The sequence below is a fragment of the Aulonocara stuartgranti genome (genome assembly GCF_965226115.1).
Source record: "Aulonocara stuartgranti genome assembly, chromosome: 1".
NCBI lineage: Eukaryota > Metazoa > Chordata > Actinopteri > Cichliformes > Cichlidae > Aulonocara > Aulonocara stuartgranti.
This window is the reverse complement of record NC_138939.1, coordinates 14550127-14573632: the sequence shown is the minus strand read 5'-3', so window position 1 is coordinate 14573632 and position 23506 is coordinate 14550127. Positions and strand designations below refer to the sequence as shown.

The window sequence follows — 23506 nt, the reverse complement described above, 5'->3', positions numbered from 1 at the left end:
TAGAGACACAACAGCAAACACCTTAACTAAGTAAAATGGCCATAAAGTTTTTATCAATCTACCTGATCGGTACTTCATGCACTTAAAAAATATATACCTATCTGACAGGCTTGCACTCTTATGTAGTAAATAGTGAAAGGCTTTAGATCTGTCACAGTGAGGTGCAGGTCTTGTCCAGCATGCTGTATTATTGCATCTTCACTCCCTGGATTTAACAGGATGTTGTAGTTCACAGACTGGCTGTTATTTAGTTGACCTGTGCAAAGAGAAACAATATGATAACCTTTAGGTGGTTATGTCATTTACTGGGATAGATTTATAAGAAAAAAAGAAGAAAAAAATATTCTGAGAACTTTTTTCGCTGTTTTTTCCCCAATTTTTTCTGAAGTTTTGGCTTTACAATCCCAGCACTGTGGGCCTTAGAACCAGACAAAAACACACAAATGTATACATACAGATAACACTCACATGCCCATACACACATGCCCCTGGACTTTGTTAATATTCTCACAGGAGGTTTTTCCATAATTCAGGCCAACTGTATTGTGATGGGTTATTCAACATTCATGAACTCTGGATATCTCGAGAACGAACTGATTACCAGACAAATGAAAGACTTCAATTATTCACCCCCCAACTCACATATGCACACACAAACCTTTGCACACACATCTCTGACTTCAGCACATTCAGGTTTTTAAATGGACACACTTTGAGGTAAGACACCTTCACATAATACACACATGTGCGTGGAGGTGTTTATGTGTGAGCGATAATGGCGTGATAATGCCGTAAAGGTTTAATTCAAAACCTATCACTTGCATTATCATCTTGTATTTAACACACACGGTGTACACACACACATACAATTCATGCATGTTCTCTTCCATACAGCTAAAAGCCTGCATTCAATACATTTTCTCACACACACATGCACGCACATACAGGCACCAACACCGTGATGGAGAAATTGATCCTCGAGTAAATGCCTTTTTAATAGCCATAAGTCAGTGCTTTGGCAGTCAGTGTATGCATTTGAAGACATGAACACAGGTGCATGTACACAGACACATACACACACACACTGTCAAGAGACTCAGGTATGCACACACACCCATGCACACACAAGACGAAAACACTCCAGACTCTGGGCTCAGGGAGTTAACCAAGCGTGAGAACCCAGCCGATATTTCCTCACCTTTAAAATCAACCCATAATGACGATAGAATAGGCCTGCCTATGGAAATATCTTGCAATGGTGCACACAAACACACACACGCACACACATTCACGCATGCACATACACAATGAAATACGTATAAAGTTGCATAAATAAACACAGACAAAAATATACAAAAACAAAAGACACACAAACCCACACACACTACTAAGTGAAGTGTCTTTGCTAGTTGGCCCTTTAAGCGGTTTCTGAGATAGGAAATCAGCCTAATGAGAGAGTAATAGTCAATGATAGATGGGTTAGGGCAGACAATCACTGCCCCATAAGCATGAAACTCAGCCCTATGTGTATGCTCATGTATGCCTGTGTATGTGCCCAGGTCTTGAGAGGCCAGAAGGTGAGTACTCAGAGCTTTTTTGTGGGTGTGAGCCACCCTTTTTCTGATTTCATGAAACAATACCTTTAATGTCCCTTGTAAAGAAAGCTAGCACTTAAATTCACTGCACTAAAGAATCACGAGTTGTAACAAGCTAAGCATGGTTTCTGAGTTGGAATGTCTAAAAAATATAAATAGTATTTCCAAGGAGCAAATTTAAATATACAAATGATAGAGAACAACTAGAACTTAAAATAAACGTCTAATCTTTGACACCATTCTGAGTGAAATAACTTAATACACTCTACAGAAAATCACTTAGGGCCATCCAGCCTTTCATCCATCCATGTGTCCTTTCATTCAGATTGCTACTTACCAGGAGGGGACCAGGCAAGAGATATGGAGTAGGGGCCTGACACTGTCACATTGTGCGGAGGTGGGATCCCAGAGGGGCATGAGACTGGTGTTTGTATAACATATTTGTCACTCACACCAGTCCCACCCCCCGTACTAGCCTCCAGCTCATACAAGTACCTAAATAGATAGTGGGGCAAAGAAGGGTGTGGAGAAAGCAACACAGACATTACAGTGTAAGGCTGATATACCATAACATTTCTTAGCATTTGTCAGTATATGACCTGAAATTTGTTTACTTTATGTATTCCCATACATCAAGTATTCAAGTGTATTTATCTACTAAGCAACTTCCACTTTGCAACATTTCTATTTGTACTTTTCTTCCATCTGTGGCAGTGATCTTTTGTCCTTTATAAGCATCCAATCAACTCAAGTCTTACTCACATGCTACAAAACATACTACATGGTTGTTCATTTGCATCTACTTAGCGATGCGGTGCATGTTGTGCAGTAGAAGAAAATTACAGCCAGAACAAACTTTGGATAGTTCAGCTGCCCTGCATTTTTATAATGAAAATCAGCCCAGCTGTGCAAACGCAATGGTCTCACTGATGTACAACAAAATCTCTGCTCATAGTAAATCAGTGTGAAGCCACAATTGAAGTGGAAAATTCTGTGGATGATCTACTAACAGTACAAATCTGTTAACATTAAAGCAAATGCAACCTGTTCATTTCAATAATGACCAGTGCAATCTACTAAGAGCAGCACAAATTAACAAAGAGCCACGAACAAACACAACTCATGAACCGAGCATATCGCTAATCTCCTAACACCACAGGGGCAATTTGTTACTTTTAATATGACAAACGTAAGTGTAGGTTTTATTCTCAGGAAACAGCATGCAAGTGCAGTCTAAGGAGAAGCATTTTTATGTGGTAGAACTGGAGGCATTAGCAGAAGAATGTAAGACTTTTATTAAAACACTGCTTGCTAAGAGGACTTATAAGCCTTATAACATGTAATAAAGGCCTCCTTCACACCTTGGTTTAAAGCAGAGACCAATTGATGAGATGACTGATATCTGATAATGTGCTTCTCGGACAAATCAAAAATCGAAAAAAATTTGCACAAGTAGTGCAAAGTCTCTCTTTTACCACGCCTTCTCTCTTCTCAGAGTCATACCTCTTTCTAGCAAGAACTACCACACCCATATGGAGCACAAGACAAGTTAAAATATACTTTTGGGCTGAAGGAAGAAGAAAGTTGAAAAGCCAGAAGGACTGCTGGATACCAAATCCTGAAAATCACAGTGAATCGCAGTTTGTTTCAGTACTCTTCTCCCCAATGTTTCTAGTCACAAATGGAAAACCTCTACTAATGTATATGCAATATGACCAGCCCTTAACTATCCTGATAATATCATCTCAACTATTTTTTTGAGTTAAGCCTATTGAGTTTCATCTTACTAGATTATGAACTTCATAAGAAAATCTGTGCTCTGTATGTTCAGACCAACAGGAAATTTGTCATCACATGCATTATTTTCTTCATCTTCATCTAGTAAGTCAAATGTGCAAATATTTTTTATTAAGTCCACAAGTATTTGTTTGGTTACAGTAGAGATATTTGAAGGAAGTAGCTTATTTTAGCCGATTTCTTATTTGCGAGAGGTCACCACAGCTTTTTACATTCAATGCCTCGATTTCGATTTGATATGCAAGGGGATGTTTTGGGTGACTGGCTAAACTACTACACTATGAAGCCAATTCAGAAATGGAAGATAAAAAAATAATAAATAAATTATAAATATCAATAAAAAACAAAAAAATACAAACATGAAGGTTAAAAGTTGTAATAAATATATTGATTAAACTACATAAACAACAAACTCTATAAAGAAGAAAGGCTAGCAAAGTTTAGTTTTCAACACTTTAAAGGTTCTATTTATCTGTAATAACTATCATTGTGCTGTTCTTCACATTTGTTATACACCTTTGCTCTCTCGATTTCATTTGTCTCGCTGCCGCTCGCGACCCACTCTCTACTTCTTTTGACAATGACATCATAAGATAGATTTCCCTTTTAAGAGCGTGTGGCTGGTTGGTGCTAAAGCCTACATTAGCTGTGTAAGTGGGCCACCATTTAGCATTAAAAGCCTTTAATTTGCTATAAACTCTAGCACACATGTGTTAATAGGCAGCGGGTGTTGGGTTATTGTTCCTGTACAGAGCATTTTAAACAGGAGGCCATTAGTGCCTCTGCACTGGGTTAGAACGCACTCAGGAAAAGGTATTAAAACTACTCATATGTTACGCTCACAGATGCACACACACACACACAAAACATAAATAAATGTGGCTCACTGAGACACACCGACTATGTCAAGGAGAGATAGAAAGACAGAGGGACAGAAATCCTGAGAGGAAGAGAGTGAAGAAGAGACTGAGAGTGATGGAGAGGGAGAATTTTATGATGGCATAAGGTTTCAGTGGGAGAATGAAGTTAAACACTTCATCACTGGAAGATATTTACTTAAATGTAAACAGCGCCTTGGGATATCAAAAGTAAAATTGTGTGTGTGTGGAGAAGGTAATCGGTCAGTGAGGCATTTGCATCTGTTTGGCTGTGAATCTGGTTCTGTGTGTGTGTGTGTGTGTGTGTGTGTGTGTGTGTGTGTGTGTGTGTGTGTGTGAGTGTGAGTGTGAGTGTGTCCTGCGGGGCCAGCCAGAGGGAATAGGTTAATTCTCTCGTCATCTTAGACACTTCCTGGGCTGCTGAAGCAAAGTGACAGCTAATCAACATTGTCATAAATAATCAATGGCCACTTTGAGCAGTCTCACGCACGTACACACGCACACACACAAAGTCATGTGAGCGTGCGCACTTGCACATGCACACACAAGTCTGTCTGGATAATGGGGCCGGTGCTCCCTGTGTAATTCTTGGCGCAGGGCTAAATTGGGAAAAGAAGGGGAAGAGGAAGGGAATGAGGTAAGAAGGAAAGGATAGGAGGGGAGGGAGGGTGAGAAGGAAGAGAAAGGAATCAGAAGCGAGACAAGCGATGAGAAGCGAAGGGTCGGAGCAGGTATGCCTCCTGGCAGACTATCTGGAATTAAGGAAAATTAAACGTCACACACACATACAGTGCTATCTTCTTTCGCTCTTCTTTCTCTTTCACTCACACATAGAGGAGATTGGAGTACTGCAGGGTGTTATCCCAGGAATTCTATTTGGGGTAAGGAGAAATTGTCTTGGGAGAGAGAAGCTCGAGGAGAAACAGGAGAGTCAAAATAATAGGGAGTGGAAGGTATCGTTCCCATATTTAAAACAGAACATCCGCACTGGAAAAAAGACATGGATTAATAAAGGTTAAATGAAAATAAACAGATAAACAAAATCAACGCTTCACTGCTGTCTGCAAACAAAAGCCAGATCTGATTCGTGATTTTAATTTGTGTGCGTGGCAATGTTTGCATCAGTCATTGGCATGTCAAATATTTGCTCATTAAATGACACAAACAGACATGTGCAGAGTGCAGTCCTGAGAGAGGCGTGGATTGGGCGATAGGAATGCTTTTAAATTAGGGTGATCCACGTATAAAGACACAAACGCGGTGATGATTAATTGTGAAGCTGCATGTCAAGTGTTTTTGTATGTGTGACGTCTACATGGACACACGTTTTTATATTCCTGCATGTATAAATGAGCGCGAGTTCATCCTCTTTACCTGCGATTTGGCAAGAGTCCAGTGTCCGTAAAATTCCGGTCACGGTGGTCTCCGGTAAAAATAGTTTGACTGTCTCTGTTCAGCCTGTACTGGGAGATGTGTCCATTAGGTTGGGATGGCTCATCCCAGTACAGCTCCACTGCAGATGTGTTTATTACTAGGTGTCTGCGCTTCGACCACACACCTGGAGTATAAAAAAAAGAAAAGAAGAACAAATGAGAGCCTCCTTAAATAATTAATTTGCATCTATAATTAGTCAGCAGTCCTACTTCTGTTCCAAAAAAGTAAATAGCATCACTTTGTGTAGAGAAACCAGGCTGTTTATTAAAGCTTATTGTTCGTTAACTAAGGGCACTGTTTGTTTAACAAGTAAAGCACTGAAATGCTATGCACAATATATATGATCAAATTATAATTTCACGACTTAAAATGAGCAACACTGATGGTTCAAAATCTAGTTTTTTATCAGCTTAAATATTTTGTCCATATATTCAGTCCAACTACCAAGATTGGTATATTTAAGATGATGAAAGACTACGTAAGAATGAGACACAAGCATAAGTGCAAGGAAATGTGAGCCCAAAAAACAAGAAATAGTAGCTCCAAATAAAAGAAATAAGGAGACTGGACAAATGTACAACAAACAATAGCTTAAAAAGTGCAGAAAAGAGAAAAAAATCCTATTTAAATAGAAAAGAAATAGCAGGAAATCTAAGAGAAGAGATGTGCAATGCATTTCAAGAAGAATCAAGAATCAAATAAAAAAAAAAAATCAAATAAACAACAACAACAAACTTCAACGATATAAAGTGTCCACACTTGATACAATGAAAAAGCCAAAAGCTAAAGGGTTTACGAAATACTGCACAGTGAGGAAGCACAGGGGACAACTAATTAGATGCAGAAATCAGAGCAGAAAAAAAGAGCATAGATGTAAAGAAGAAATCAAAAAGAGACAAGGTACACTGTAAAAACAAAAATACTAAAAGTCAGACATACTTCATTTCAGTATTTATTAAAATTATAACAAGCTGTGATATTGTTCTGTGTCAAACAACAAAAAATATCCAACCATTGGGTTGTAAATTAGACATACATTTGAAAAATACATTTGAAATACTAGAGGATTTGTGTGTGTGTGTGTCTGTGTGTGTCTGTGTGTGTGTGTGTGTGTGTGTGTGTGTGTGTGTGTGTGTGTGTGTGTGTGTGTGTGTGTGTGTGCACACGCGTGTGCGTATACCAGCAGGCTTGGCTTGCAGGGTGCATCCTGTGGATGGTAAGCTGGCTCCACATCCCACAGACGTACAGGCCACAAGCACAAAACTATACTCTGTGTATGGCTGCAAACCTGTAACACACAGATATGTGTGAGCATGTGCTAAAATCAATGCCTTAGTAAACCCATGTCCACATTTTTAAACATTTTCCCATTTTAATAAACTGCACATTTGCAACAAAAAATGAAATCCACAAATATAAACTGAGAGGGATAAAGTGGGTAAGAAGGGAAACAGTAAACTGGAAAACAGGGAGAATGGAACAGGGAAAGAAAAAAGGGAATGCTTGCTCAGATGATATCACTCATTTTCTTCCTGACTGTTTTTTCTCCCTCTCTCTCCCTCTGTTCTTTCCACACTCTCTCAATGGATGGATCCATATCTGTCGGTGTTAAATTATGCATGCCATAACTCAATAATGAAACAACGTAAAGATGGGAAGCTGCGGAACTGACACGGGATAGGACCGGCCCAACGCTGTAATGTCATCAGCTTTTGATCTATGATAATTATGATACCTCTGTATGCGTTTAGGCTACTGTGTCCAGACATGATTTATTTATAGGCACCTGCTATGCAGTCTAAAAGAAATCACATCGCGACTGAGTGGTCCTTTAGCTGCAACCACAGGAAATCAGCTTTTATAATAGGATTTAAAAAGTAGAAGCAAATGTAAAAATCCTCCACGTACCTAAACAAAGTTCTTTTTCCTACTCTTTGGAAACCTGTTTTTCCTTCAGATATATTTCCTGCCTGATTGCTGATGTAAGGTGCGAGTGTGAGGATGAATGCAAATCCTAAGTGTTGACATTGGGGGTTGACTGGATGTTTTATGGTCATTCACTTAGCTGACAGCATACAACAGCTTGCAAATCAAATCCAAAGGAAAATGAAAGAACTAAAATGACTTTATTTCAAAAGGATGACTGCATAATGTAGTGTGCTGAATTCTTTATTTGCACGTTATTTTAGGTGAGGAAGAATTGATTTAATATCATTTGTCATTAAAAGTGTTTTTATAGTAATAAACATCTATACAATTTATTTAGTAATCCCATTTATTACAATATTACAAATGCATTTAGAGTCAGAAATAACCGAATCATAACTTTTTCCATGGAAAGATTTAAAATTTCTTGTAGTAAAAGGAGCGATATGTGTATGATTAATACGAAAGTTCAAAGACAACTCTATAAACTAATGATGCAGATATTACAATTAAACTACACAAAGATTAAATCTGTAATTTAGTAGAAATAATGTTTAAATAAACATCTTTTTGTTGTGATTTTGTTGATAATCAAAATCTGTCTCCAACTGTGTATATTTGGAGGGTGAGAGAAAGAAAGAGAAACCTTACTGTGTATCCCAGCTGCTGTATGCATTACAATACAATACCCACCCAGTGTTGACTACATACAGAAAAGAAAATGTGCACCAACACACACACACACACACACACACACACACAGTGGAAGCCTTCACCGCGTCTTCCTCACGTCTCTTTCTACTACTTACCCTGCTTAACATGCTTCGCAGCCTGCCACGCTTAACCCAAGCTCTAATCAATGTGTCTGTGTGCCAATGTTCTCGCAATGTTGCCCTGTGTTTGGGTTAAATAAAGGAAATCTGCCAGCCATACGAAAGAACCAGGGCTGAAGCGTAAGGTTCTGTTACACTATTTAACTGTGCAACTAAGCGTGTGTATCTGCATGTGTGCACTCTACCATAGTAAATGATATCTACGGTGCCAATGATGTCATTTGTCGCAACGCTGAAAAAAAAACGGTAACCTTTTGCTACATTTTTTCACACACAAACAGATGCGGTCTGCCTACATGAGCTAAAAATTGTAACAATTTACGGCAGACCATGAGGAGAGAACTTTCTGTTGGCGTGGTGTTGGCTTCAGAGGTAACAAAATGTCTCACAAGTTCATCAGAATTCTCAAGTTTTGCCTATTAATTACAGCCTATTATCGTGCCATGAAGGAGTGTGGAGTGATCGGAGAACGTGCTTGTGAAAACGAATGAATCAATTCCACCCTTGAACGTAAACAATTACTAAGTCTAGCATCACTTGACTCTCTTGTTCCTTCTTCCATTTTCTATATAAGGCAAAAATAAGTGCAGATGCACTTGTCATTTCATAGATTTGCATGTGCACATACATTTAAACCTAAAGAAGAACCCTTTTGATGTTTCTTGCTATGTTTTAAATTAGCTATAACTCTGGTCCTGAAGAGGGCAGTGTTGATCTGCTGGAGAAACGATGCCATGTCTGCGCATACTGGTGTGTGCGCATACTTGTATGCATGTGTGTGTAGCCATGCATGCGCTCGAGTGCTTGATTATGGAAAGACAGAGGAAGCTTCAATCATTATAGCAGTGATCACTAGGAAGTGAAAAACAGGTGGAGGGGGTCTGGATGCGAGAAGCCAGCGGCTCACTGACAAAGAGTTGTTCCTGTCGTCGTAAGAGTTGGACACACTGGGTGTTTGTGTTTGAGGGAAACGCAGACTAAGAGACGCTGGAAGTAAGATAGAGAGTTGGTGTTCGAGCAAAATGTCAAGGAGAGAGACTGGACGTGTGAAAGAGAGCAAACAAGTGACACAAATGTGAGACTGCTGTTGGGTGTGTGTGTTGCAGTAAAAATAACTGATTGAAAACGGCATTTTATTGACAGGTTGCCATTCTCTGTTTGCATTAGAGAATATGATAGGATGATGGGCGCAGGCCGCAATACCATGCCTGTCACCTGATACAGAGAGAAAGAGAGAGACTGAGAGAGCGGGGGTGGTGGGGATTGAAAAGTGAAAGAGTAGATGCAGAGAAAGTGGAAAAACCAAACAGGAAAATCGCAGAAGAAAGAAATGCAAGGACGGCTGAGAAGGAATTTAAAGAGAGAAAAAGAGAGAGAGCGTGGTGGTACAACAAAACTTGAGACTGGAAAGAAAAACAAATTATCATGGGAAAGAAAAAAGAGTTGATGCAGAGAATGAAAGAAAAGAGAGCGCAAAAGAGAGGAGGGAGAGAAGAGAGCTTTGATAACACCTCTCCTAAATAATTAAGAATTTGACTTCCTGTCTGTGGCTCCCTAATGCAGAGACCGTCTGGGATGGAACAGTGAGATCAGGTTCTCACTCTCTCTGTCACACACACACACACACACACACACACACACACACACACACACACACACACACACAATCCATCATGGAGTTTTATTGGCATTAATTAACATAGCTTAGAGTGAATGTTGAAACATACATTCATTTTGCTTGATTATCTTTTGATTATTGGTTTGTCTCTTGATCCGAGTCAGTACTCTGACTTTACTTAACTGTGCCTTTCTTTTATTAAGTAAACACCAACAAAAGAAAAACAGAGAAGCAGCATCGAGCCACTCAGCATCTGAATAAATCAACAGTATCTAAAAGAATCTTTCCACAATTTCCCTCATATAATTATTCTTAACTTCTTGAGAAGGTTATAGTGTGTTGCTGCTAAATGGCTTGATCGAACACTTTCTGCATACTATAACAATGAGACTTCTGAGACATATTCGGCATTTAAACAAAGGTACTTCGGTGTCTACGTACTTGTACCTATAGCGCGTACCAGTCACAGAGTGGACTGTGAGGAAAATGCATTAATAAATAAAAGAACATACTCTATTCCCTGCAGTTCTGAATTAATAACGAGCCTACAAAAGACCAATTAAACACATGATTAATGCCATAATCTATATAATTGCAGGCAATAATTCATTGTGAGCTAATGATAGCAATACTTAATATTGATTCACATGGGGTGTCTTTGTACAGTTGTACTTAATTCTCTCTATAAAGTGTCACTTTTTAAAACAGCTCTGGATGCCATTAATGCAAGTCTGTTTGTTGCTTTTCCTGTGGCAAAAAAGGATAAACAAGAAATGGGGGAAGTCGCTTTTTTTCTATAATTTTAATTTCTGTCATCATAGTGGTTTATTAGACTCACGGTGCTGTTATTCAGTGCTCCACTTTATCACGGTGAAGATTTTTCTGCAAGCAAACAAAAAATTCCTAAAATGTCTGATATATATGTATGTATATATATATGTGTATTTTAAGCCAAAAGGGTGACGCTTTGGGCAACAAATACATCTCAGAATTTTTGTATCTTAATTCAAAAGCAACAGGTACAAGCAGCTGGAATGAATTTGAACTTGACTGTTTTTAAAAAAAAGCTCACATGGAAGTTTTCATTTGAGCTTTCATTGATAAATGTACACCTCTCATACCAAAATAATAAGAGAGGCCATTTTTGGTCTGAGGAATTCATCAGATCCAGTTACAATCCTGCATAAAAAAAGATTTAAAATCGTAAGTGTTGTAGCTAAAAAAAAAGCAGTTTCTGTGGTTTCAGTGAGCGTGTGTGTGACAAAGATCCTGAAGTGTCTGTCTGACAGTGGTGAGATGCAGAGAAGATGAATAATAGCGTATTAAACATTAAGGATGAGGGAATAGCACAGCAATTATTTCTGTTCATATTTCACTGAAAACACTTAGATTCGCCCATCCATCTTTTTATCTGTTTCACTCCTTCCTCTGTTTCTCCTTCACTCCCTTTTAAAACATGTCACTCCTCGGATCCTTTCTCTCTTCAGTCTTCTGTTAATTTTTTTTTCTGTTGAACATCTTTGCCTCAGTCTTCCTTGAACTCACCGTTTCGCTTTTTCTATATTAGTTTTTGCTTAGTTACAAAGTAAAACATTTTAAGCCTGTCTGTTTATGACTGGCTGAAGATTAGTCCATACAGGATAATAAGGACAAAATAAAACAAAACTCAAAGCTTTACACAAGAATAATAATAAAAAAAAAGATAATAATAATAATAATAATACCAAATGAAATATACAAGTTAACCTGAAATATGAACAAATACATGAAAACTATTTTAAAGCTATTTGTAGCCTGAAAAATGTTTAGATTCTGTTCAGATTTTTTGGTGGAGATGTCAGAGACACAATGCTGAGGAAACTATTCAGTATTACAGACAATACATCTCATTCCCTGCACACCACACTGTGGAGTAATATGAAAGGAGGAGTTTGTTTCTACCAGCGATCAGCACTTTGTTCAGCTCCTCCTCCTTCTGTAAGAGTCAGTGATATCTGTAACACTGGATATCATTTATCTCACTATCCCTGTTATATCCCCTTCTCGTTATAACAGGCCACTTTATTTTTTCATGTGCAATAATTACTGTTATAACTTTAGCTCATCTGAGTATTTCTAGGATTTTCCCACACAACCATCTCTAGGGTTTTACAGAGAATGATCCGAAAAGAGAAAATATCCAGTCAGCGGCAGTCCTCTGGGTGAAAATGTCGTGTTGATGCCAGAGGTCGGAGGAGAATAGTCAGACAGAGCAAACAGGAAGGTAACACTAACTCAACCACTCATCACAGCCAAAGTATGCAGAAGAGCATCTTTGAACACACAACATGTTGAATCTTGAAGCAGGTGGGCTACAGCAGCAGAAGATCACATCGGGTGGCACTCTTGTCAGCTAAGGACAGGAAACTATAATTCACACGGACTCAAAATTGGACAACAGAGGATGATGTTGTCTGGTGGGGGTCTGGTGAAAACATGAAAGCATAAATCAAGCCTGCCTTGTATCAAGTGTTCAGGCTGCTGCTGATGGTGTAATACTGTGGAGGATATTTTGGGCCCCTTAATACCAACTGAGCACAGTTTAAGCGACATAGCATACCTGAGAACTGCTGTTAACTATTTCCATCCACATCCATCCTTTTGGACCACAGTATACGCTGTTCAGCATGCGCCATGTCACAAAGCTTAAATCACCAAAATCTCTGAGGAATGGTTCTTGTAAAATCTATTCAAGAAGTCTGGCAGTTTTTTGATGGGAAAATGAGGGTCACACTAAGTACTAGCCACTGAGTTACATGTAATTCTCTATTTTCTATTTATTGAGCAACTCGTGGTCGTGTATAAGGATTATTTTGCAAATAATAAAGTTCTTAGATCTTTAATCTTATCTTCTAACTGCTGTAAAAAACAAAACAAAAAAACACTCCAGTAAATTGCACTGACTTCCTAAAAAATGGATGTGCTCCAAAAGGAGAGTTGCAAAGTTCAGAGATAAAAAGAGAGAGGAATAAAGGAGGAGAGAAAAAGACTGCCCCAGTAGTGATTTTGGCTGAAAGTTTTCCAGTGTCTCACTGGGGGACAGGGGAATTTCACACACACACACGCTGGTTGCTTACACTGGCACACGGGGCTGGTACAGTATTACAGCACATTACCATCTCTATTTGGCATTGTTTGCTTTGCTTCGTGCCTACACATACAAACACACATGCACACAACTCCTGACCATACAAGCCAACCACAGGCACCATGGGAATAGTCTATTGGCTACTGGCAAAGCTGATGCCTGGTCTGAATCCAACACAGAGCACAGTAGAGAACTGTGAAGAGAAAATGCCACAGAAATTCAGCTTCAAAAGATGTCATCACTTGACTCCTATACATAAAAATTTAAAAGGGGGTAATGCAATCAGCTTTGAAAGACTCAACATTTTTCAGATAGTGCTATTTCAGTCCCAAAATACACTTTACTACACCCACAGTGATGATATTCGATTTGTATTTTCCTTTGTCACTAATATAATCTGTTTTATAAGAGACAGTAAATGTTTTCTTTACAGTGTTTTATACAGATGTTTGATTTTGCGTGTGTGTGTATATGTGTGTTGTAACTCATGGCAGGAGGCCAACAACACTGCTCCCCCTTGGAGTAGATAAAACAAGACTCACACATCGCCCAGCCCTGACACCATCATATTCATGTGCAAATCTGTAGTATGAAGGTAAGTCAACATGTCTGTTTTTCCCTTTTGAGACTTTTTCCACTGAGTCAATCTTTTGGTAGATTTATCTGATTGTTTGTGGATTCACTTGTTCTCTCAACTGTGAAATTACGTGACCCTCAGCTTGTGTTGTGATCTTTCTAACCATGTTGTGTTTGATTGTGCTTCTATGTATCGTGTATTTTTCTTTCTTTTATGTGCATACATGCCAGTATGTTTCTGTTTGTGTAGGCCATTAGGACAGAGAGCATGTGGCAGCAATCAGGTGTAAATTCAGTCATTACACAGCTTCTACAAACCGGTACGCAAAATAACACACGACAGAGAAGAAGGGACAAGAAGCGTGACAATGGAGGACAAAGCTGAAGAAAAAGGAAAGTACAATTAAGACTGTAACAAGAAAAAAAAACAGGAAGAGAGTATGAACAAGTAAGGAAAAGTGAGGAGAAGGATACGCCATGTCCTACCAGTCACTGTGAAATTTCTGGGTCCATCGATGTGCGTGAATATAGTTCCAACACCAGTCTGGTTCAGGTGGTACCGCTGTATTTTTCCATTTTGAAAAGTAGGTTCAGACCAGTTCACGTGGAGGGAGGAGGGGCTTACAGCTGTTACCACGGGAGGTTGCACGTCCTCTGGGACGCCCTGGACTGTTACTGCCACCACCTAAAAACACACACATGCACGTCACATAAACACAGGTTCAGAAACATACAAACAAAAACAGCCAGAGAAAACACAAAGAAAGAAAAACTGAAAAAGTTGCTGAAATATAAAACAATTTTGAAATATTTTACTTCAACTTCAACCAAAAAAGGGTCCTGTTTCTAAGATTCTTAGTCTTTTAATAACAGAGGAAGATCTTTAATATACAAATGCATTAAGCAAGCAACTTAATAAAAAAATAAAGAAAAAATGAAGAAAACTAGCATGTTTATAGACAGACACAAATTACTGTGTTGTAAATGAAACTGCAAAAAAGAAATTACTCATAACTTGCATTATAGAAAATAACCAGAATATCAATGACATAGTAGGTCATCCAGTTCAAGATCCATCACAATTTACAGGTTACTGACCCCAGTGACAAATGTGAACTTGACCTTGAGCACAGTTTGACTGAAGACCCAACTAGGTTTCATTCAAATCTGAACAATACTGTAGGAAGAGCAGTGATTCCTGCGAACTGTTACTGGTATGAACTCATGTACAATAAAAGAATATAATTTATATAGTGAAACTGAATAATTTTGACAGAAAGACTTAAAAAATAAAATGTTACTACAGTGGGGCAAAAAAGTATTTAGTCAGCCACCGATTGTGCAAGTTCCCCAAGTTAAAATGATGACAGAGGTCAGTAATTTGCACCAGAGGTACACTTCAACTGTGAGAGACAGAATGTGAGAAAAAAATCCATGAATTCACATGGTAGGATTTGTAAAGAATTTATTCGTAAATCAGGGTGGAAAATAAGTATTTGGTCACCTCAAACAAGGAAAATCTCTGGCTCTCACAGACCTGTAACGTCTTCTGTAAGAAGCTTTTCTGTCCCCCACTCGTTACCTGTATGAATGGCACCTGTTTGAACTCATCATCTGTATAAAAGACACCTGTCCACAGCCTCAAACAGTCAGACTCCAAACTCCGCCATGGCCAAGACCAAAGAGCTTTCGAAGGACACCAGGAAAAGTATTGTAGACCTGCACCAGACTGGGAAGAGTGAATCTACAATAGGCAAGCAGCTTGGTGTGAAAAACCAACTGTGGGAGCAATCATCAGAAAATGGAAGACATACAAGACCACTGATAATCTCCCTCGATCTGGGGCTCCACGCAAGATCTCATCCCGTGGGGTCAAAATGATCATGAGAACGGTGAGCAAAGATCCCAGAACCACACGGGGGGACCTGGTGAATGACCTGCAGAGAGCTGGGACCAAAGTAACAAAGGTCACCATCAGTAACACACTACAACGGCAGGGAATCAAATCCCGCAGTGCCAGACGTGTTCCGCTGCTGAAGCCAGTGCATGTCCAGGCCCGTCTGAAGTTTGCCAGAGAGCACATGGATGATACAGCAGAGGATTGGGAGAATGTCATGTGGTCAGATGAAACCAAAGTAGAACTTTTTGGTATAAACTCAACTCGTCGTGTTTGGAGGAAGAAGAATACTGAGTTGCATCCCAAGAACACCATACCTACTGTGAAGCATGGGGGTGGAAACATCATGCTATGGGGCTGTTTTTCTGCCAAGGGGACAGGACGACTGATCCGTGTTAAGGACAGAATGAATGGGGCCATGTGTCGTGAGATTTTGAGCCAAAACCTCCTTCCATCAGTGAGAACTTTGAAGATGAAACGAGGCTGGGTCTTCCAACATGACAATGATCCAAAACACACCGCCCGGGCAACAAAGGAGTGGCTCCGTAAGAAGCATTTGAAAGTCCTGGAGTGGCCTAGCCAGTCTCCAGACCTCAACCCCATAGAAAATCTGTGGCGGGAGTCCGTGTTGCTCGGCGACAGCCCCAAAACATCACTGCTCTCGAGAAGATCTGCATGGAGGAATGGGCCAAAATACCAGCTACTGTGTGTGCAAACCTGGTAAAGACCTATAGTAAACGTTTGACCTCTGTTATTGCCAACAAAGGTTATGTTACAAAGTATTGAGTTGTATTTTTGTTATTGACCAAATACTTATTTTCCACCCTGATTTACGAATAAATTCTTTACAAATCCTACCATGTGGATTCATGGATTTTTTTCTCACATTCTGTCTCTCACAGTTGAAGTGTACCTCTGGTGCAAATTACTGACCTCTGTCATCATTTTAACTTGGGGAACTTGCACAATCGGTGGCTGACTAAATACTTTTTTGCCCCACTGTAGTAACATTTTATTTTTTAAGTCTTTCTGTCAAAATTATTCAGTTTCACTATATAAATTATATTCTTTTATTGTACATGAGTTCATACCAGTAACAGTTCGCAGGAATCACTGCTCTTCCTACAGTATTGTTCAGATTTGAATGAAACCTAGTTGGGTCTTCAGTCAAACTGTGCTCAAGGTCAAGTTCACATTTGTACTTGAACATGAACTTGTTTCCAGAGAAATCTCCCTTTAGAATATAACTCAAATTCTTTTTGGATCTTGGATTTTATTCGAGAGGACAGACAGCAGAGAGCAAACACAAAAGTAGGGAGGAAACGAGGGGCAGACCCAGGGCAGAATCAAACCCAGACTCCTGCAGCCTTTCAGCATATGGGCTGCCTGCTTGACTAAGTGAACTACAGCAGCACCAGAGTATTGCTTCCATCCTGAGCCTTTACTCCCCCAATCATTTCCTTTAGCGTTCCAGTAGGACAGAGGATCCGACTGGAAGCTGTTCAAGCAATGCAATGTGTAGGAAATGCAATAATTATAAAGGATGTGCAAAATGTCTTACTACTGATCACTGCTACCATACTAAAACAAATCACTAAACAATCTGTTAATAGGCCAAGTTAAAAAATTACTGCTTCTTAGTACAGTAATAAGAGTGACCATTGTATTGTACATTCGTAGTGTAGTATCTGTGAGCTCATGTGAACGCTGAGTGAATGCGGAGACCACAGAATCACAGGGCAATCTGCTGCTAATGGCAACAGGGATATCCTGCCTTAATAGACTGTCACTAGCACTTCCACCACCTGTCCCACACAGTGCTATGCAATTAGAGCACAGCAACTACAACTAAAGAGACACACAAGTGCGTGCACACAGATAAACACACACAGGTGCATGCAGGTGTACACATGTAAACAGACAGAGGCAGAACAAAACAGCAAAGTAAGCAGAGAAGAAGGAGGATGCAGGGGAGGTGTAGTATCAGTCAGAGTGTGCTTCAGTCAAGTGTTTGCCAATATTTTCCTTGAATGTAAAAAAAATGAAAACTTAATCCGTGAATGTCACATATCTTTACTGGCAAACAAAAATTAGCACTCAGACTTGATGAGACAGATGGATAATGTGGGATCCCTTCAGGAAGCAGCTAAGTGACCCGTGATGCTAGTTTTTCTTATTAATTACATCTGGCTTATAATCACTGATTTGTATTTTTTATAGTTCACTGAAAGGAGTGATAGATCAAACAACTGGCTTGTCTTTTGACTTAGCATTAGGGGGCGTTCCCATTTGAAACGAATATCCAGATAGTGGATAAATGATATCTGGTTTCAGAAGTTAGTTTTTGTGTCACTCTTTACAAATTCAAATACATAAAATTACATCAAAAAGCCAACAAGAAGCTAAATTATCAGCTAATAACTAATGGTTTAATTCTTCACATACAGTCAAAATATGTCCCAACATGACTGATCAACAGTGTAGGGTATACAAAGAAGCAGAGATTACAGATTATGCAATAAACCTACTTGGCTAAATGAAAAGAATATTTGTCATTCATCCCATCTTTTTTCATATTAAAAAGTAGAAACTTGTGAGCCTCAGGAAAATGAGATGGTGAGAAAGAGTAAGGATAAGAAAGCAGAGACAACAGCTGGGAGAAACTGAGGACTACAATGTTAAGATCAAGGAAATGACAGGAGACAAATAGCAGCAAGAACAGGACAAAAGGATTTGAAGAAAGAGAGGGACCAATCGCTCTTCCTCCCTTTCTAAGTGACCAACCATATTAGATCAGGACCTTCTGTTGTCACAGCAGGTGTGCGTTCCTGAGTGCCTGTGTTTCTTTGTCTGTGCCTGTGTGTGTTTGTGTGTATGTGAGGAGGCTGATGCCAGGTAATTGCAGTGGTATATTAGGTTAGCTCAAGTTATCCCATAATTGGGACTGTTTGGCCAATTTTCACTGGTGTACAAACTAATCCAACTCACTCCCTTCCTACCCTCTGCTGCGAGTGTGTGCGCGCTTGTTTGTGTGAACATATGTATGTGTGTGTGTGAGGAAGAGAGTTAGACAAAGAGAGCATGGAAGACTGGGCTTGTAGTCTGATGGTACTTGTATGTATAAAGGGTTCTTAGTAGCTTTCATGCAGGATGATCCAATGAGTTTAAAAAGTTTTATAAAAGGAATTTATAAAACTTCTTGTTAGGGGTCGCTACAGCAGGTCGCTATGAAGGTTTTTGAACTGGCAGAGTTTCAAGTGTTTTCAACTGAAACCAAACCAGCGACCTTTTGCTTGTTAAGATTTAAACTGGCTCCGAAGCTAAAGCAGTGCTAACATAAGGTACATTTTATACATCACTGATACTGTCTACAGATTTGCACTACAGTCCCCAGTAAGAATTTGAGCTCTTAGGTGTAAACTGTGAGAATTAATTATCTTAGTGGTTACGGAAAGGAAGCATGAAAGCAAAAGTGATTAATCTGTAAAGGTTTTCTACATTTAACTACATGTAAAACATCTCACATCTTCAGTGTGACGCTAAAGTTACTTATTTTGTTTAATTTTTGTGGTTTACTTTTTTATACTTTTACAGGAGAACAATCCAATATCATGCAGACATTTAGATTTTACTGGTATAAAAATTTTGTTTTAAAACAATAATTTATTATTTGTGATTTAAGCCTACATAACTCACAGACAGGAAAAGTACTATAAATAGTGTTTCAGCATTCCTAATTTTATTTTATTTTTTAAAAATTTTTATTAGAAAAAGATAACCCTAGTAAATACAAAATGCACTTTTTTAAATGATTATTTTATTTATCCTAGCTATCCTAACCTTCTCCACCCATGTAAGTAAGATAAATATAGAAAAGAAGAAAAAACTAAATCACATCACTGTAAGATGCATGGTGGCAGTTTAGCATTATCATCATCCTCCAAGGCCAATGTCCTATTTCATGGCCCAGAACTAAACCTACAATTAAAAAGTCTTTCTCTTTAAGATCTGGACTTCTTCTGTCTCAGCTCAACCTTGCCACCAAGTTTAATCGTGCTGACAAACAGAAAGACAAAGAGAACTGAAAGCATGCTTGCAAAAGTGCAAACGAGACACCAGGCAGAAACTGAAATTGTATATTTATGTAATATGTTTATTTTTGTCAGTAGGACAAAAAGGACAAATCTAATGGTTCACAGTCAAAGTCTGCAGTCTTGTGTTGTGTAGCCACTGTTTGATAGGGTTTGACAGGAACTGCTCTGGCTTTAAAAATTTTAATTACCATAAATCTTTACTGGCTATTTACAGTTAGCAGACTAATCATCAATATGCCAACTATTATTTGTTAAGTTCTGTAAGGATACAAGAGCCAACAAATGAACCAGTGAATTAAAAAACATCAGTCCTTAGTAGGAGGTGAATGGTGTTGCATTAGTATTAACAAACTACAATGTGTTTTAGTCTGTTTACAGACAGCAGGAAATGCTTGCAACAGTAACATAATTGCCATATATAACCATACGTTATGTATCCCATGTATCTCTCTGTTACCATTTACCATTCCTCTTGTCCTTTTCCAGTCTTATTTTTCAAAGAAATTAATTTATGATGTACTTAAATAAATCAGTATATCACAAATAGGGATTGATATGCCATCAATCCCTCACAAACAATTTAGCCAATTTTTCCTTGATCTTAGCCGCTCCGCTCAATCCACGCCTGCAGCAGCACAGCCATAGGATTTCTCTTTATGTAAGGATGTGCTTGTCACAATAATGAGATGCTAAATTAACTTTAAAAAACCCAGAAAGACATTTTTTAATATGAGCTTTCATCGTCACTAAGCCAGAGAAATTAATTGTTGTGGTGATATCAGCTCACAGCCAGCGAGATAGCAGGGAGGGGGAGTTGTGTGAAGGTATTATGGGTACTATCAGAACCATCAGGTAGGCTCAGCAAATCCAGAGCCTTGCATTCAGGGGGAGAGCGGAAACATGGCTAAATAACAGCTTGTTCCTGCAGCAGAACAGAACAGAGTTCAAGCAGTGTAGAAACATCATACAATATAATTTCATAACAACAAAGGTCAGACAGGGCTAGTAAAATATCGCTTGGCAGAACAACTGTGGACTGCACCACCTTCATGATGTAAACAATGATTGCAAATCAGCATCTGACGTGGGTTTAATGAGACGGTAAAAAGATATTCACTGGTCAAACATCAAGTCAGAAGAGTAGTCAACTGCAGGCCATTGCTTTTAGCTAGTTTTTAAAAATTAACCCTAAGTGAAGTTAAGGGTTTAAATGTAAATACACAATTTTCTTAAGAGAAAATACAAAAATGCATATTTGTATTCAGACAGGTGACAAGGACAAGAATAAACCTGCCTGACACTAAGGTAATTTTATTCCATCAATTGCAAGTGCAATGTATGTTCGTGATCAGACATTGACAACATTCATTTACATTTCTACTTTCTCTCAAGAAGAAGTAATGCTCTCTCTAAAATTAACTTTCATCATTTTTTACAAACCTTTAAGTGTTCAAGCAAAATTAAAGAAGTGAACTTAACTACAGTGTAAAGTGGTACTTAGTTCAGTGAAGCTAAGGCCATTTTTAGAGTAGCCATTAGATAATCATACAGTGGAATAATGTCATTTTGAAATGGGGTGCTACAATAGAGTATGGTTTTAGAAAGTGTGTGTATGTGTGCTGCTGTGTGAAAGTAAGAAAATTTTACATGAAAAGTTGGTAGAAGAGAAAAATAGCACTGAGTTGGAACAGACAACAGAATAGAGAGTATTTCCTGTTAAATCAAAGGCACATTCCTTTTTTTGGCTCAAAATTATATTTATTTTGCTATGATGAAACATGTGATGTTGAAATGTAGCGACTCTAAACCATCACAAGACATCAAACCACACAAATTCTTACCTGTGTACTATCAGTGCAACCAGCCCGGTTACAGACCCTCAGCTGGTAACTGTATTCCTGGAAAGGCCTGATCCCACCAACGTCAGTAAAGCTGTTTTCATCCCCACGGTAACGCTCTTGTCCATCACGCAGTATAGCATAGTGGGTAATCTCCCCTGGTGAAGTTTTAAAGATAATTGGGTAACCACTGTTAGATTTTTCTGCCTCTGCATTAATTTAATTACTCAAGCTGAACTCCAAACACAGAGAAAGACTTTTAATCACTGGATCTAACCTAAAGTAGTAATATCCATGCACATATACAAACCATTACTCCGGGCAGGTGCTTGCCATTGCAACTGGATAATATCATCTCTTTCACCTAGGCGGCTCCAGCGGGGTGTTGCCACTCCCCATGGTTTGTCCTCAGTAGTCGTCACTGTTGTAACATTGCTGGAGCCTCGACCAAAGCTGTTCCAGCCTCTCACTCTGTACTCATAGGTGGTAAAAGGCTCCAGGTCATTGTCTATTTCCCAGTAAGTGTCAAAAAAACGGGAGGACAGTAAGGGGGCAAGGGAAAGACAAAAATGCATTATTAAAAGTTTATTAATTCCATATAAACCCCTCACCTCTCCATTTTACTTAAAAGTCTCAAAGTGCATCTCTATTATAAAATAAAAAGTGAATGCTTCTCCACCCCATGGTCGTGCGGGCAGCAGCCTAAGCACAGAAACCAAGAGCTCCCTCTCCTCGGCCACCTCCTGAAGCTTGTCTGGGGGACACCGAGGCATTCCTAGGCCAACCAAGGAAGGACATGTAAAGGAGGCATTATAGTTAGATGGCCGAACCACCTCAACTGGCTCCTTTCGATGTGGAGAAGTAGCCTCTCTCGAAGGACTGCACTCATCACCCTATCTCTAAGGAAGAGGCCGGCCACTCTTCTGCTTGTTTCTACTATTTTGTTCTTTCAGTTATTACCCAAAGCTTGTGACCACAGTTGAAGGTAGGAATGTAGACTGACACCTTTGCTTTCATGTTCAGCTCTCATGTCCAAATAACTGCTCCAGCCACACCCCACATCTGTCTGTCAATCTCTTTCGCCCCTCTTTCCTCTCTTGTGAAAAAGACGATTAGAAATTATTCTATTTGGGGCAGCAGATCATCCCTGAACCAGAGTGGGCACTCCACCCTTTCCTGTCTGAGGACCTCAGACTTGGAGGTGCTAATTTTCAGAGATGAGATTTTGAGGTCAGAAGCTTTACAGCAGATGATTACACGTAGAAATTCTGTCCATGATGATTATGAAGAGAATCGGTGACAAAGAGCAGGCCTGGCAGAGTCCAACTCCCACTAGAAATGGGTCTGACTTAGTGGCATCAATGCGGACTAAACTTTCATTTTAATTGTACAGGGATTGAATGGCTGTTAACAATGGGCCAGACACCCCATACTCCTGCAGCACTCCTTCCCACAGGCAACCCTGAGGGATGCGGTTGAATGCCTTCTCCAAGTCCACAAAACATGTGTAGACTGGATGGGGAAGCTCCCAAGCAAGTTCTAATATTCCTGAAAGGCTAAAGAGCTGGTTAATTGGTCCATGACCAGTACAAAAAGTGCATTGTTCCTCTAGAATCCAAGGTTCAACTAATGGACAAATCCCGGTCAGGCTGAAAAATGTGATCCACACCCTGCGGTCAACCTTCTTAAAGATAATCACCACCATAGTCTGCCAATCCAGAGGCAGTGCCCCAGATCTCCACTTCACTCCAAGCGATGGAGCACTCTCGAGCACCCCAACCACGGACTCCAAGCAAACTCAACTGTCGTTCGGTGCGTAAGTGCAAACAACAGTCAGGAGCAGCTCCCTGGCTATATATAAGCACTATCACCAGTGTGAATGTCAGGCCACGA

General features: G+C 39.4%; 1 protein-coding gene across 5 annotated transcripts in view; it reads right to left on the bottom strand.

The window, feature by feature from the left end:
• Window positions 1–23506, bottom strand: part of ush2a (Usher syndrome 2A (autosomal recessive, mild)) — a 223245-nt gene that overhangs the window by 28845 nt on the left and 170894 nt on the right. For all 5 annotated transcript variants that reach the window (XM_082534720.1, XM_082534721.1, XM_082534722.1 and 2 more), the window contains 7 exons: window positions 21924–22121; window positions 21617–21771; window positions 14271–14469; window positions 6885–6992; window positions 5645–5828; window positions 1933–2090; window positions 98–256 (listed from right to left, as the gene is read on the bottom strand). In XM_082534720.1, the coding sequence (XP_082390846.1) occupies window positions 98–256; window positions 1933–2090; window positions 5645–5828; window positions 6885–6992; window positions 14271–14469; window positions 21617–21771; window positions 21924–22121 (1161 nt within the window). The remainder of the gene's footprint in view (window positions 1–97; window positions 257–1932; window positions 2091–5644; window positions 5829–6884; window positions 6993–14270; window positions 14470–21616; window positions 21772–21923; window positions 22122–23506) is intronic.